Consider the following 17,106-nt stretch of genomic DNA (forward strand, 5'->3'; position numbering starts at 1 on the left):
TCAATTAGCATTATAGTCAATTACTATATTTGTTAAAGTGTCATTTTCTTGTTATGAGAAACAGTTAAGATAAGGGGGTATGGAGTAATTTTTTTTTTTTTTTGCCAGAGATAACAATATATAAATATATATAAAAAGAAAGGTCACCTCATGAAGATGATGAACCATTCTTAAGCAGAAAAAATAAAAGTGGACTTCGCGACTACTAATTGAGCCATCCAAATACACATTCGTTTAACAAATTAAATACTAGTACGTGAGTAATTTGCTAAACGAACGGCAGCAACATCTAACTATAAAACTTAAAAATAAAAATTACTTACTGTTGGTAGCGACTAAGTGATATAAATATTACCTTAATTTTGTAGAGCGCAGAATTAAAGTGTCAGAATAATTGAGGACAAGACGCATCAGCTCGTACCTAACCATTTAAATAATAATAAAAAAATATAATATAAAAATCCAGTAGTTTCATCTTACCTGATAATAGAGGAGTTCCACCAATTGACGACGAAGAGTAAAAAGTGCTTGGTAGGCCCCTCTTTTAGAAGTATGTCCAAAAAAAAACACAAACAAAAACAATATTAACAATTGTAATTTATGAATTAATATTATTTTTAACATTTAGATTGATTTAGAAACACCCATAAAGGGGAACAAGTATGAAAAAGATTTAGAAGATATTGTCTTCGATCGCATTTTTATGATTCTGAAATATCCATAAAAATCAAAAGATTGTAAGATACCATAAATATATTTATGTAAAACTAAAAAAACAAACAAACTTAAAACAATAAAATTCTTAATAATTTATTTTATAATTACAGTCATACAATTCCATAAACTATTGCTATCATTGTAATTAGGACTATAAAAATGAGATTTATAATAAAAAAGTACTCATCTTTACCGTATTTCTTAGAGATTTGATGATTGTAAATTGTTGAATGGACGATTATGATAATTCTGTATATAATTGTTGAAGAGTGGTGGCAGGAATTGTTTCTTTGGAGACTCCAAGACATAGTTAGTGAACCATGCAATTCAATGTTACTGTTAACAATTTGGTGTTGGTGTTTCATGCAAACATGGGGTAAACAATATGGCTGTGGCGGTACAGTTACTGTGCTAGATAACTGCTCTCTTATCTCTATATATTTTACATTACCATCAATTAATCTGGCCAAACCTACTATTTCATGCAATTCAATGTTATGAAACATGTAAACATATTATTTTTCTAGTAGAATCGATTTCTATCTTACATTGTGCAAAACCGTTGTTTGCCTTTGACATGCAAACATGCATGAGAATTAACCAAATTGTTGATGAACTTTAGATAAGCAGATTTACAGTGTTGTTGATTATCATTTCCATGCCATGCAATTCAATAATCATAAACTAATACTACGTAAATATTATCTGTAACACATAATTTAAATTAAAAAGAGAAAAAAATTAATAAAGGTACTTATCTTTATGTTGCTTCCTTTCTAAAGATATTATTTTTACAAATTGTTGCTAAAAACGGTCACCGATAATCTCCATAGTTGTTAGTGAAGCATTCATGGTCCATGGAACAATTAGTAAAACAAATATTTGATTACCATTCTATATGAAGAAAACGGTTAATAACCGTTGTCATATTCAATTCGTTGCATCTTGCATGTCCATTTGATTTCTGCGCTCTCCATGAAGAAACTGTTGTCCAAATCAAATTGTTGCATGTTCCATTTGATCACAGGCATCCATAGTCAAATTTCTCAACTTTTTTGATGATTTGGGTATGTAAATTTCTCAACTTTTTTTTTAACTGTTGTCCAAATCATGGAGTAATTGATATAGGGGTTGATATACTTTCTAAAAATATTAAAATGGGCACCAAAATTTAAAATGTAATATTTAGTTACTAATTTAAATTTGTGATTTTGGAAAGTTTTTAAGTGCTTTTCAGTCAAATTATACATATGTAGTATTCAATTTTCAATTATTTATGACAAATCAATTATACTACTTTTAATTTGGTTCAACAAATGGGGTAAAATCAGGACTCCAATTTAAATAGGTCGAAATTTTTGCGTTCGGTTATTTAAAAATAAATAAATAAAATGTAGTGTGGTAACTTGCATTTATAAGTGCGGTTTTAACCGCCCCTAACACTTGTAGGGACGGTAACCCTGTAATTTTTTTTTTCAGAAAACAATTTCGGCGATGAGGGTTGGCCGACCCTCTTGACTCCTCTGGATCCACCCATAAATATAAATATATTTAAACTAAAGTGGCCGAAAATAATTGGTCCAGCATATGTATATTGAAACTGAAGTATCATAATGTGTTTTGAATAATTTAAAATTAAAGGTGTACAACAAATAATAACTACAATATAGAATTTGTTGTTGAAAATAACAAATATATATTTATTTGATCATTTATATTAATTTAAGATGAATTTTTAATTAGTTCTAACAATTTGTTAGGCAGAACACATCTATTAAGTTTTTATATTTTTCACTTTTCGTTTATATAGTTTTGAAAAATTTAATTACCATGTCTATGTACAATTAAATTTTATAATGATTTCGTCTTTTATTGGACTAAGTAAACAAAACATAATTTTTAAAAAAGATTAAATAAATAAAAAATTCTATATAAAATGGTGACAAAAATAAATATAAAAAAACTAACTAAAAAAATAAGATAACCTAGAAACAAACAAATAAAAATTATAAAATAAATAGACCTAAAATTGAGTTCTGCCAATTTATTAGGATACACATTCATTGAAAATAGGATTATTTTTACCCCTCAACTTATAACGAAGTATCAAAAAAGCTAAAATTAGTAAATTAGTATCACTTTTACCCTGAACTTGTAAAATTCGGATTAAAAACACTCCTCCCCACTCTCACCTCAGAGAATAAGTCACTCTCTGATTTTTAATGATAAAAAATTTTAAAATGATCTTAAATAATTTTTTCATTTTTCAAATAAATAAATAATAAATTAACAAAACACAATTTAATCCCTTTTATCTTAAAATTTTTTATATTGAATTAATATTAATTAAAATTATAGTATTTTTTTTAAAAAAAATTATGCTCTCAGAAGAGGAGGTTCGCTCGAAAAGGAGCGAATTTAGATTTTTTTGAGATTCTGTTACAAGATAAGGAGGTAAAATGATCCTTTGTTCCACATTCATTATAATCAATCTTTCTTTGGCGCTAATAATAAATAGGTTGATGTACCTTATCTTCACGTAACCTCTTCTATGTCCTGTCGGTGCCCACATAAATAGCCTTTGAATTTTTTTATTTATTTCCTAATAAGTTTGTGATTCTAATTACTTTCTCCGTCTTTGACAAACAAAATAATACTCCCTCCGTTCTAATATAGTTGTCCACTTTTTCTTTATCATACAGTTTAAAAAAATAATTATTGTTTATGAATTTTATAATTTTTTTTATTTTTCTTATCATGCCCCTATTTAATATAAGGTGTACTTGCAATTTACTTGCAATTTACTTATTAGTTAATTTTAAATAGGGATAATATAAAAAAATTGAGTGTAAAAATTAATTATTTTTTAAAAGTGGACAAGAATTTTTAACAATTTTTTTTTTAAAATAGACAACTCTATTAAAACGGAGGGAGTAGTAATTATTTTCTCTGTCCCACATCCATGATAAAATGAATGTTAAAACTAAAAACATCAAGGGAAGGTGATAAAAATATGAATAATGCTATATAATTATTAATTTTTTTAACTCATTTAACATAGCATTAAAAAACATAGATGGATCAAAAATTGATTTTAAAATCTCACTTTTAAAGGAGAGGTCGACGAATGAAACTGTTACGTAAAGAAAATTACAAAGGTGAATTGAAATGGTGGGTTATAAAATATTTTTTAAATACATGATTACTTATTTTATAATTAAATCTAATTTATTATATTCCTTTCCAATTTATATTATCTATTAATTATAACCTTGTATTGCTTTTCCAATGTCCTTGATTTTTTTGGTATTATTTTTGAAATATCTTTCTTTAAAACATATTTATACTATTTTCACCATATTTTTTGACATTTTTCTCTCTATTCTTATTTAAAATATAATAGACTTAAATTATAAAAAAACCTAAAACTTTCGCGTGTTTTTTATATTTATATTATCTTTTAATTTTGACAAAAAGCTATATGAACTTTTAAAATTTTGCAATTAAAGACACTGACACCATTTTAAATGTAAAATGGCACCATTTTAAATTAAAACGGCAACTGTTTTGGATGTAGAATGAAACTATTTTTTAAAAGAAACACACACGTACTCTTAATTGTAAAAAAATTGAAAAGTTCATATTAAATATTGCCAAAATTAAAAGATAATATCAAATACCAAAAACACGCGAAAGTTGGTAATTTTTGGTGTATTTAGGCCAATCCAAGCGACATACTCTACTTTATATTAGGTCTTTAGCTTATTTTAGGTAATTTGATTCTCATAACTTCACATTTTTTCTCTTTTCTCGCACGAATTCTCTCTCTTCCTCTTTACTTCTCTCTTTATTAAATTTTTTCTTTCTCTCGTTCGTTTCATACTTTTTTTCGTATTAGTTTCGCATTACGTGCTATGCACGTGGCTCGTATCGTAACTCCTCAATAAACATATTATTAAATGTCACGACCCGATTCCCGGGTCGAGACCGGCGCTAAGGAATGGGAGTGGTTGCTCCGAAACCCGTAGCAAGCCTTAAAATAAAATCCATTTTTCTCATTAAAACGATTTAACTTTTCTTTAAAAAAAATTATCTCATATAAATTTGTTTCGAAATTCACTATAAATTTTTCGCGGAATAAAATCATACATTTTAAATTCCGAAACGTAAACATTAGGTCTACCATTCCACGGGACCTCTTTTCCATTTTCACAACATGTCAACTTTTATAACCCTTTCTCAAAACGTTTTTAGGGTGAGACATGCAAATCACATATATGCCACGTCGGGCCCACATACACATTTTTGTCTCGATGCCAACAGTTTCATTTACTGTTTTCCACATTTATCTCGGTGTCTCAAATACCCGAGAGGCATCACAAAAATACCATAATAAGCATGCATATATAAATATAATAATAACAAAGCGATGATAATTAAACAGAGTATTATCGTGGCAGTTCATCGCAAAATAAAGCATGCTAAAGAGTTCCGTCTATCTAGACATTACTACTGCAGCGCTAAGATAGGAAAGTATTTACAAAATACCACATCGCCCAAAACAGAGACTTCATGAGCAAGAATATGAAGCCTCACCAAAAATGACAGTCTACGTACCTGAAAAATTGGTACCACAACGGGGTCAGATTAACTGGTGAGTTGACATCTTACAAACACACATTAAATACTTTAACTCGTTATAAAATAGATATATTTAAATATTTACTACCGGTTCAATCACAGAAACGTAAAGCTTTTGAAATGATATGCTATTTCTAATCCATATTCCTCTAAGTCTCTTTTCAGACTTAGATTAATAAACTAGTCGGTTGAACCCGTAGATTCACTCGACTCTAGTTTATTTTCCACTATCCTTTACAGTTCTAAATCTTTCTTTAGACTGTTCCCAACTTTTCTCATGAACTCAACGACCGATAACATTAAGTGTTCCATGACGCCGTTAGTTCTTAAATCAATCGGCCGAACTCTAACGTTCCATCGCCGTTAACTTGTTCGGGGTTCTAGACCGTCGTCTTAGAAGCTCTCCCGCTATGTCTGGACCGTCGTCTCAGACTTCTAGACCGTCGTCTAGATTCACACAGTACATTCCTCTTTACGTAAAAATAAATATGCATGCAATAACTAGTGATCACATAGTCCTATTATAGCCCAAATAGGATGGCACGTTTCATAGACTCATTCCATAATAATTTTATTTACTCAAAATAAATATACGATATATTTAAAATGCTTTACGATATTAATTTTCCACATTAAAGTAATAATAATAATTTTATTACTTTAATGTATGCATGTAATAATGCAAACTCACAGACTGTCGTTCCACAATTATTTACGCACGCTAATCCACATTTAGCTCCTCGGAAAATATTCAATTATTGCCCCGTGAATGTCTCGCATTCCGAGATTGACCTTTCGTCAATTCAATAAACGTTTGTTAATCAAAACGTTTCCCACTAATCATCACGATCGACATCGTGACCCGTACATACACTACGTATCGGGTTCAATCTTAGGAATCCAATTAAATTTCATAATTTGGTCCATTCTAAATCCTTAGGTAAATTTTACCATTTTACCCTTTCGGAAAAATTCCCATATTTTAGAAAATACTATTCGGTCCTTATTAATTTTCATATTCCAAAATACCCTTATTCCAAAATCCTCTTTTATAAAAAATACAATATACATATATGCATTCTTTAATTAAAATTTTCCAATTTTAATTAAATAAAACATTAATTAGTTTATATCTAACTAATTAATTAAAATATAAATCTTTTGGGTCCAAGCCCAAATTAAAATTTTAAAACTTGAAAACTTTTAATTTAATAAATTCAAGGTTCCACTTACCTTTTAAGTCCACCAAAAATCCATTTAGGACATATTAGTCCTTAAACTTTCAAATCTTACATTTTAGTCCTTTTACCCAATTTTTAATTAATTACTTACCTTTTTAACTTTTTAACTTTGGGTTCAAATTATTTAGTCAAGTCTAAATAAAAGTCCAAAGTTCTAGTCCGGGATCTAATTACGGTTTCGGCCCCACTTGGCCCCGGTCCATTTTGGTTCGGTTTCAACCCGACCGAATCTTGGCTCGGTTAAACAGAGACACCGTGCTCCGTTTACCGGCCGGTAGTGGTTCGCCGACCACCACCCCACTCTCTAAACCACCTATACCAAAATTAGCCAATCAATTTCAAATTGAATGAATTAAACTCTACTAAAATATTTAATCACACTTGATTAAATATTACAACACTAACCACATCATAAACAATTAAACAATCACACCATATAGCCATCTATTCGGCCAACATACCAAAATTACCATATATCACAATTTTTAACAATTAAACATTTTCATGGCATGCTTATTAACTCAACAATTAATCAAGAAATTTAAAAGTAAAATTTCTTTTAAATCATAGATTTATTCGGCTTCAAGCCACAATTAAGCATTTGAACATTTTTTTTTTTTTTTTGGTAAGCCCATCCGGTTTCCAAGGCTTCGCCCTGACTAATCCGGATCCGACCCGTGTCGCGCACCTGGCATGGTGGGTGAGTCTACCAGTGGGAATTTTCTGCATTCACAAGGACTCGAACCCGAGACCTTGCTTAAGCGATACCAAGCCGCTTACCACTTGGACCAACCCCATTGGTAGCATTTGAACATTTAAATCCACATAACCATTTAAACATAATCTCAAACTCATTTAATCACCAAATATCATACCAACTAAACAATAAAATCATTTATTTGCATTTTTCATATATTCGGCTAACAACTATTTATCATCCAAAATTAACATGTAAATTCAATACATATAATTTCAACAAATACCCATAATCAAATTTCCACAAATTAAACATGCAATTTCAAAGACATATTCGGCCAACCAAAAATTTTACAAACAAAATTTATAAATTCCTAATATCAACATATAACATGGAAATTCCCATAAATCATTTTACAATAATCATAAAATCACACATATAAACATTTCGGCATACCCACTAAGTAACTTTCATAATATTTTCATGCCATCATAGAATTATATTCGGCCACATTAAAATTTCCACTAACAAATTTTATCAAAAATTATATCATGTAACACATTTAAATTGATCTTTTAAACAATCTAAATAATCATGCAAACATTATAATAAACACAACAAATTATCAAGGAATAGAAAATCATAACACTATTCGGCAATCACAAATTAATTACCCACAAATTTTATTTCAAAATCTTAGACACATTTCACACATATTCACCCATTTAACAATTTTTAAACTCAAAACAATTTATCTCATAAATATTTCTTTTTAATCTTATTATTTTCGGTTTTAAGGAAAAATTATTAAATTTTTACACTTTGATCTTTGAAACCACCAAATTTTCTTATGAAATTTAAATCATTTTAAATCATAAAATTTCAAACCCTACTTCATGAAAAATCATGAAAATATTCGGCCTCTTAACACCACAAATTAACCCTTTAAATTTTTCTTTTAAAAACCTTTAAGTTTCCTCAAGAATCAAGCTTTAACACTAAAATATAAATTTCCAGCATTTTTAAGCTTAGTTCAAATACTTGTTCAAGTTAAAATGAAAAATTTAACACATAACTACTTTAAAAATTTTGAATCTTTTAAAACCAACTCTTACCCATGTTTTATCTTACTCATTAAAACCACAATCCATGATTGCATGTAGGTTTTAAACTCTTGAACCAAAATTTTATCAAAACCGAAATTTTAAAAAAACAAACAACACCCAAATATTTGATCCTCTTAAAAACCCACATTTTAAAAGAAAGATCATATAAAAAAAACTTTGATTAAAACCTCCCATTTAAGCATGAAACCGTAGAAGAAGAAGAAGAATAAGAACCCACAAAAATAATCACATAACACCCATTTAAAAGCTTTTAATCTTACCTTTTCAAAAGCTTGAGTTAAAAAAATAATGGGGTTTGTTATTTTCCTAGGGTGTGGTTCGGCCAAGACAAGAAAAAGAAGAGAGTGACTTTTGGGTTTCTCTACAATTCTACTTTTTACTCCTAAGAAAATGGAGAAGAAAAAGATTTCCACATATAGCATTTTAGATTGAAAAGTTGTGGGGTCTAATTTGCCTTTTTTTAATTTCAATCATTAGCTCCACTCTTAGGCTACATGCATGTTGACAAGTGTCCAACATGTGTCACCTCATATTCACTTGCTTTCTCCCCAAGTTAAGCAAATCTTAGCTTATTTACTTATTTTTACGGTTTTCGAAGTTCCGTAAAAATCTTTCTCGAAAAACGTTTCCGAACTAAATTAATCTCTTACATGATCAAATCTCGAGTAATTATATTTATAATTTATTTTTTTAACGTTTTAATTATTTAAAATCGGTTTTATCATTTAATGGCCGAAAATTACAAAAATGCCACCCATGCACAATAAATCAATTTTCGTAGCCATGCACACGTAAACGTTTAAATAATTAATCACACATTGCAAATAAATCAATCACATGCATTTTAAACACCGAAAATTAATTTCTAAGCCGGTATTCTACCGCCGCTAATTTCCGATTCACCGCATTTTCAAAAATTCCATATTTTGAAAATTAGGGGTATTACATTAAATTTATTATAATTATATCAATTTTTTACTTATTAATAGTAAAAGTAAATATAATATATTCGGTTATTAAATTTTTTTTACATACTGAATTTATTCTTCTTTTGGTTTTATAATAAACATAATTAAATAATTAACTTAATTTTATTGATAATATCTTTAAAAATATAAGATAGAAATTTAAATAATAATATATTGACCAAATACAGTATTTTAATTTTGTAATTCAATCAAACTAAAAGATAGGTATTCCTACTGATTTAGAGACAATTTAGTTACTTTTTACATACTAAAAATTAAATTGGAGATAATTTAGCTACCTATTCTAATTAGGACTTTAATTACAATAGTGATTAATTAAATAACTAATTAGTTAATGACTATAAAATCTTTATTTAGTAGTAAACTGAAAAGGATTATTCTGTAAATTTGTCTGCTCCCTCATCCGTACTTTTATATATAATATAGATAAGCCCTTAAAAATGACTCTGAAACTACTCTCATTTTTTATGTTTTTTCTTTTCCGATAGTCGCTTTCTTCCATTTCACCGTCGCGCGTATTCTGGTGGAGTTTTTGTCGCAGTATTTTTGTCGTCCCATTTTTTTTCCAGTGAATTTATCATCGTCGTGATTCTTCCAATGATTTTCTCGTCGCCGCGTTTGTTCCAATAGATTTCTCGACGTCATTTTTTATTTTTATTTTTAACTTTTTTTGGTTTATTTATGATAATTTAGAATTTTTATAAATAGATTATTGTAGATATATTATTTTGTGTTTAAAAAATTATTTTCTATATTGTTTATATAATTATATTTTCTTTCTCTTGTTTGTAGATTTTTTCTTTTGTTTTAATGCTACCGCCTTTGTAAACAATGAATTAATTTATGGCGTATTTCCAGTGTTTCTATGGTGCATCTACGTTATAGTGTATTGATGGTGTATTTGCAGTATTTTTATGGTGCATCTACGTTATAGTGTATTTCTGGTGTATCTACATTATAGTGTAATTTTGGTTTTTTCTGGTTTAATTTTGGTGTTTTTATGGTGTATCTGTGGTGTTATTATTAAAAAAAATACCAATAAAACACCTAAATTACACCATTAACACGGTAAAAAACACCAAAACTATAGTATTTAAACACTAAAAAACCATTACAATTACACGAGAAATACACGATTTAAACAGTATAAAAACACCATAAAAAGACTAGAAAAAACACCAGGAAAATAAAAAAAACTATAAAAAAGATAATCAATTATGAAAAAGTGAAAAAGATATTTTGAAATTTTAAAACTAAAAAAGATATTTTTGATAAAAAAAATACGAGATGTAAATATGTTTTAAAACAATATAAAGTTGAAAATAAAATAGAAAGCCGTGTACAATAGCATTGAATACGAGATGTAAATATGCTATAAGCAAACTAATAACTTGCTTATATTTGTCTGGCAATAAAATAAATATAGTTTACACACTCATGTATTTATTAGAGAAAATTAGGAAAAATACTCTCTTTTTGAAAATTATATGATTTCATACCTCAATAAGAAACAGATAAAGAAAATACCTCACCCTTTTAATATATTTATTTTTTTTACTCTAAGACATATTTATATTATAATTATACCTACTCCTTATTATTATTTTACTCTAATCATATTTATTTTACTCTAAGCAACACCTGTCATTTTTCTTCTTTTTTTTATCTCCTTCTCTCTTTCTTCTTCTGCTCTCTTTCTTCTTCTTCTCTGATTCATTTTTCTTCACCATTTTTTTCTTCTTCTTTTATTTTTTTCTTCTTTTCTTCTCTATTTTTATTCTTTTTTCTTCGTTGTTTCTCTGTCGCCCCGCCATCGTTTCGTCGTCCTTTCATATTTGATTTTAGCGATTTTTTTCTTAATTCGTGGTGATAAATATGATTTATTTTAATTTTTATATCTAAATAAATTAATCTTGAATTTTTTCAACTTTAGATCTAAAAATCTGCATAAGAAACAATGTTATGATGAAAATAATGAGTTTTTACATAAAAAAACGATTTTTGCAAAAAAAAAAAACAGCATCTGATTATCATATAATTATCACTGCATTATCATATCATTATCATAAAACTGAAGAGAAATAATTTTTTTATAAAAAAAACGTTTGATTATATCATATGATTATCACGTTGTTATCATAACATTATTATATAACACAACAGTATGATAAATAGATGATAATGAAGTATGATAAGGTTATGATAATTGGATGATAACGTACGTGAAAATATAATTACAAAAAAATTCATGATATCAGAGATAATCAGATGATAATTAAATAATGCAGTTATGATAATAGTATGATAATATGATATCTATATGAAAATATACATAAACATTATGATAACTAGATGATAATATGAAGATAATAGTATGATAAGATTCTTATTGATAATAAAATAATAATAATATGATAGTGTGATACTTGCTTGAAAAAAAAAATTGTAGAAAAATTATGATAACAATCTGCTATATATGATACTAATAATGGCATGATAATAAGATGATAATGCAATATGATAAATTGATAATTATATGATAAGGTGAAATTGTATAATCATGTGATAAAGTAATACTGTGATAATCATATGATAATATGATACTAGACAATAATGAAGTATGATAAGATTATGATAATTGGATGATAACGTACGTGAAAATATAATTACAAAATCAAGTCAGGATATCAGTGATAACCAGATGATAATTAAATAATAAAGTTATGATAATATGATACATATATAGAAAAATTACATAAAAATTATGATAACTAGATGATAATGAAGTATGATGAGGTTATGATAATTGGATGATAACGTATGTGATAATTACAAAAAAAAAATATGATAACGTACGTGATAATTACAAAAAAAAAACATGATATCAATGATAACCAGATGATAATTAAATAATAAAGTTATGATAATAGTATGATGATATGATACATCTATGGGAAAAAATTACATAAAAATAATGATAACGAGATGATAATGTGAATTATGATAAGGTTCTTATTGATAATAAAATGATAATAATATGATAATATGATACTTGCATGAAAAAAATTATAAAAAAATTATGATAATGAGATGATAATAATCTGCTACATACGATACTGATAATGGCATAATAATAAGATTAAAATGCAATATGATACATTGATAATTACATTTTAGGTGAAGCTGTGATAATCATATAATAAGCTGATACAATGATAATCATATGATAATGTGATATTGTACTTGTATCTTATATTATCCAGCAATATGATTACATTATCATATAATAATCTGCTATATATGATACTCGTAATAACATGATAATAAGATGGAAAATGGAATTAAAATAGATTTTTGACATTCATTTAATTTTCTGATAAGCTTGCTTTAAAATTTAATATTCATAGAAAATGGAAATGAAATTTGTAATCTCCAGTTAATTTAAAGAATAAAAAAAATTGAATGAACAAAAAAGAATTGAATGAACAAAAATAAATTGAATGAAAAATAGTTCTGCATAATTATGGAAGACCTAAAGAAAATTGAATGAATAAAAAAGAATTGAATGTAAAGTGAATGAATAAAAGAGAAGTGAATGAAAAATGGTTCTGCATAATATTGTGGAAGACCTGTACACACGCAAAAAAAAAAAAAAGAAAGAGAAAGAGAGAAAAAAAGAGAGAGAGAAAGAGAGCATGTGTTATGTGTGTGTGTCAGAGTAAAATAATAAATATTCAAATTTAAAGAGTAAAATCACAAAAAAGTTAAAACAGTGATGCATTTTCGCCATCTTTTCTGTGTTGAGGTATAAAGACCTATTATTTCTTTATTTTAGGTAAATTCCAAATTTTCTCTATTTTTTAAGATATTTTGAATTTATCTCTTCACAATTTCGATGTTTTTACCAAGTATAGAATGATCTTTAAATTTTACAAATTAATCTTTCATATATGTTTGCCAAATATGTCCACGACTCATTTAAAGATGGCATGACACAAGGTTTTTTTATGCCACGTATGATAATTTGTTTTACATGTACATGAATAAAATTACACCACATTAGCTCAAAACGATTTACAATATATTGATAAAAATTGAAATAAATGATGGATTAAGATTTGAAGATCGTGGTATATTTAACAAAAACACTAAAATTGTAGGTAGATAAGCTTATTTTTCCTATTTATAAAATATTAAAAAAAAATAAGTTATACATGAATAATTAATGATAAACTATAAAATTACTATCATTTAACTGAAATTGCAAAAAAAAAAATCTGAATATTATAGATCTTATATCTTTCTACATTACTCCCATCTCTGAAATTGACTCAAAAAACGGAAACAAATGTAACCACAAAATAATTATCATCTTCAATATCAAATTTAGATATGAGTTTGCTGACATGGAAACATTTTTATGTTCATTCATATATAAATAATTACATAGAGATTGATGTGCAATTATGTATTTTATTGAGAGTGGTTTAAAAACATTTTGGACCGCAGGCTTCAATTTGGATAGACCCTAAACTTATCAAGTTGTGATTTGCGATCGAGCTTATTAGAAAAAAAGTTCTGCAAGTAATCTGCATATAAAAACCTCTTAAACAATGGTGTAGTTTCAGGAGTAATAAGACTCGCCATCGGACCGATCTCCGCATCCAATCTAGGACTACAGAATGTGGCAATCGAAATTCTTTCGTTCACCGAGTCTACGACTGCTCTATGCTCTATGCTTGGATAAATTCCATTCGATAAAGCCTATAAAATCAACCACAATGAAAAAGATATATTACTATTTTTATTTGAATATTTTAAAGTTATAAAATTACAAATTCTCTGAAAGAATTTAATGATAGATATTGTGAGTTACATATATATATTTAAATCCATTATAATTTCTATTTAGATTTACTTTTCATTATTAAATCTTGATGCATAAAATTATGCTATACGAGTTCGTATCAAATTTTTTCAAACCTACATAGAATATTAAAATTTTAAAGTTTAAATTTAAGTAAATTTGGATTAAATTCGAATTTAGATCATATTTTTATTAAAATTAAATGTTCAATCTTATCCAAATTAGATAGAGTTTGGCGAATACGTACCCACACGCATGCACATGTCTAGCTACACGACACGATATAATCAATGTCAATGTAGCTATTTATAGTAAAACAGTTACGTACCTCAAGCATGTCTCCAACGTTGATGACAAAAGCATTAGCGAGTGGTTGAATCGAAACCCATTTTCCATCCTTTTTAATTTGAAGTCCTTCGGTTTCGTTGGCTTGAAGAAGTATGGTGAATCCAGTGCCATCTGAATGAGGAGATATGCCCACAACAAGCTCTGGTTGAGGACATGGAGGATAATAATTCATTCTTATTGACTGCCATCCCTCTGGTTCAAATACTCCCACTAGATCATCACTTGGTTCTATTCTTAGAGCTTTTGCCATTACATTTAATATTTTCATGCTAAGATTTTTCATTTCTTCTGAATAAGCTTCAAGGATAGTTCTACCATAAAAAGAATAAATATCATAAATATTAATTAACATAGGAATTTATAAAGGTTACATATTGAGATGTATATATATATATATATATATATATATATATATATTGAATTTTTAAAATAACTAAAGTTTCATATTATTTAGGGATAATTAATCATGGGGGTTTACAAATTATCTTTTTTTGTTACACTTTGATGACCGAACATTGGTTCGTTTCAATTTGATTATTATAATTTAATTGTTTTTATTATGAATGGTGAATTTTAATTTCATTTCAGCGGGAGATTTTCCAGCAAAATACATATACGTGATGATTTTGTTTTACTTTTTATCTAAAAACTTGTCATGTATACATAATTTGGTCAGAAAATTCTTCGTTAAAATGATATTAAGGATAAATGATAATTAATACAAGCAAAAAACATTGAAATGTGGTAAAATCCGACTCTCCCTATGAACTTTTGGCCGAAAACTTTTAGATGAAATTAAAGTTTAGTTATCAAAATAAAATGAACCAAAATTTGATCATCAAAATACAATTAAAGGAAAGTTTGGATACCTCCAAAATAAATTAACATTAATTATTTTAATTATGAAACTCTTTTCTGAGTGATTTGTAATCTAATTACGTTAGTTGTTAGTGTTGGTCGTTAGTGTTAAATGTTAAATCAGCCGAAACCACTGGATGCACCAATACTCGAAACTGATCTTTTAGGAATTACCTTAACGGAAGGGAAAATTTAGGCATTAAATAGTCCTTCCTCAAGTGGATTGGGAGAGCGGTGAGGTACAGCATATCACACCAATCAAGCTTCTGTTCTTCGGATGCAACAAAAGCTTGGCCATACCCTTCAGATTCTCCATCTCTTATATCAAATTTCTTTTTCTCATCAGTCGGAAGATTAAAGAAACTTTTAGCTTCTAATTTCATTGTCTCCACCAATGACGAACTCACTCCATGGTTAATCAACTATGTGCATAAAAATTAAAATCATTAATACTTAATTTTAATAATTTGTTAAAATAGTTCAAATGGTATAAACGCTGAACAATATTCTGTTAGGTCGTGAGTTTAATTTCTCCCACAAACGCTTTAGTTTAACTAAAGACGCTTTGAAACGGAAAATACTAAAACAATAAATATCTTTGAAAACAAAATTCTTGTTTCATTGAATCATCATTGTTTGGAAAATAAGGTAGACACTCCTGAACCCAAATCCCGTTTTGTAGAATTAGTAAAGAATATCGAAATTTCGTAAGGGTTTTGAAAAACAGGAACAAAATATAGAACTCGATAAGTTTTGGTGCATACCTGAAAGAAACCCCAATCTTTACAAGCATTGTGAAACTTATCCAACTCGGAGTCTTCAGAAAGCAACTTGTTCATGTCGATGACCGGAACCTGATCGGGCGAAGAAGAATTGGGTAGAAATGGAGGGTCCTGATCAGGTCTGACATATCTAGATGGAACTGTAGCCAATGATTTCTTAGCCAGGTCCTGAACATAAGGCACCGCTAGGGTTTTTCCTAAGGTTAACGTTTCAAATTTGGATTCCATTGGCAAGTGTTTGAGAGAGATGATCCAAATCCAATTTTACTCTCTTTTATAGTCAATTACTATATTTGTTAGGTGTCGTTTTTTAATTATGAAAAACATTCTAGATAAGGGAGTAAAATTGATTATAGCGGTTGGCATACTTTCCAAAAGTAGTAAAATGGTGAACAAATTCAAAATATAATATTTTAGTTACTAAATTTTTATATTTGCGATTTCGAAAAGTACCAAAGTGATTTTTGGTTAAATCATGCACGCGTGGTATATTCAATTTTCGATTATTTATGACAAATCAGTTATATTTTTTTTGGTGCAACATAAGCAGGGGTAAAATCATGATTCCAATTAGGTAGAAATTTTTGCGTTCGGTTATTTAGAAATAAGTAAACAAGGTGTAAGTGTGGTAACTAGTTACCCCGTATGGTATACTTTAATCGCCTCTATAAGGAAAAACCGCTTCTAACACTTGTAGGTGCGGTTACCCCGTATACGTATTTTTCTCAAAAAAAAATGGTGAGGGTTGGCCGACCCTCCTTACCCTTTTGGATATGCCCCTGAATATAAATATATTGAAACTGAAGTGGCCGAAAATAATTGGTCCAGCATATGTATAT

The 17,106-nt window shown here is 27.9% G+C and overlaps 1 protein-coding gene across 1 annotated transcript; it reads right to left on the minus strand.

Moving 5' to 3' along the window:
* Positions 1-13,673: 13,673 nt before the first annotated feature.
* On the minus strand, positions 13,674-16,525 carry LOC126680015 (codeine O-demethylase-like). Its single transcript, XM_050375045.2, has 4 exons — positions 16,250-16,525; positions 15,660-15,907; positions 14,608-14,938; positions 13,674-14,176 (listed from the first exon to the last, which is right to left on the minus strand). Exons 1-4 carry the CDS (start codon positions 16,493-16,495, stop codon positions 13,925-13,927), a joined length of 1,077 nt encoding a protein of 358 aa, XP_050231002.1. The 5' UTR covers positions 16,496-16,525; the 3' UTR covers positions 13,674-13,924.
* Positions 16,526-17,106: the final 581 nt, after the last annotated feature.

The sequence above is a fragment of the Mercurialis annua genome, linkage group LG5 (genome assembly GCF_937616625.2).
Source record: "Mercurialis annua linkage group LG5, ddMerAnnu1.2, whole genome shotgun sequence".
Lineage (NCBI taxonomy): Eukaryota > Viridiplantae > Streptophyta > Magnoliopsida > Malpighiales > Euphorbiaceae > Mercurialis > Mercurialis annua.

Bases quoted from the DNA above. Each gene is read 5' to 3' on its own strand.
- LOC126680015 (XM_050375045.2), bottom strand. From the start codon at position 16,495: ATGGAATCCAAATTTGAAACGTTAACCTTAGGAAAAACCCTAGCGGTG. The intron at 15,908-16,249 runs GTATGCACCAAA...TTATGCACATAG, and splicing joins AAGATTGGGGTTTCTTTCAG to TTGATTAACCATGGAGTGAG. The intron at 14,177-14,607 runs GTACGTAACTGT...TTGATTTTATAG, and splicing joins ACGTTGGAGACATGCTTGAG to GCTTTATCGAATGGAATTTA.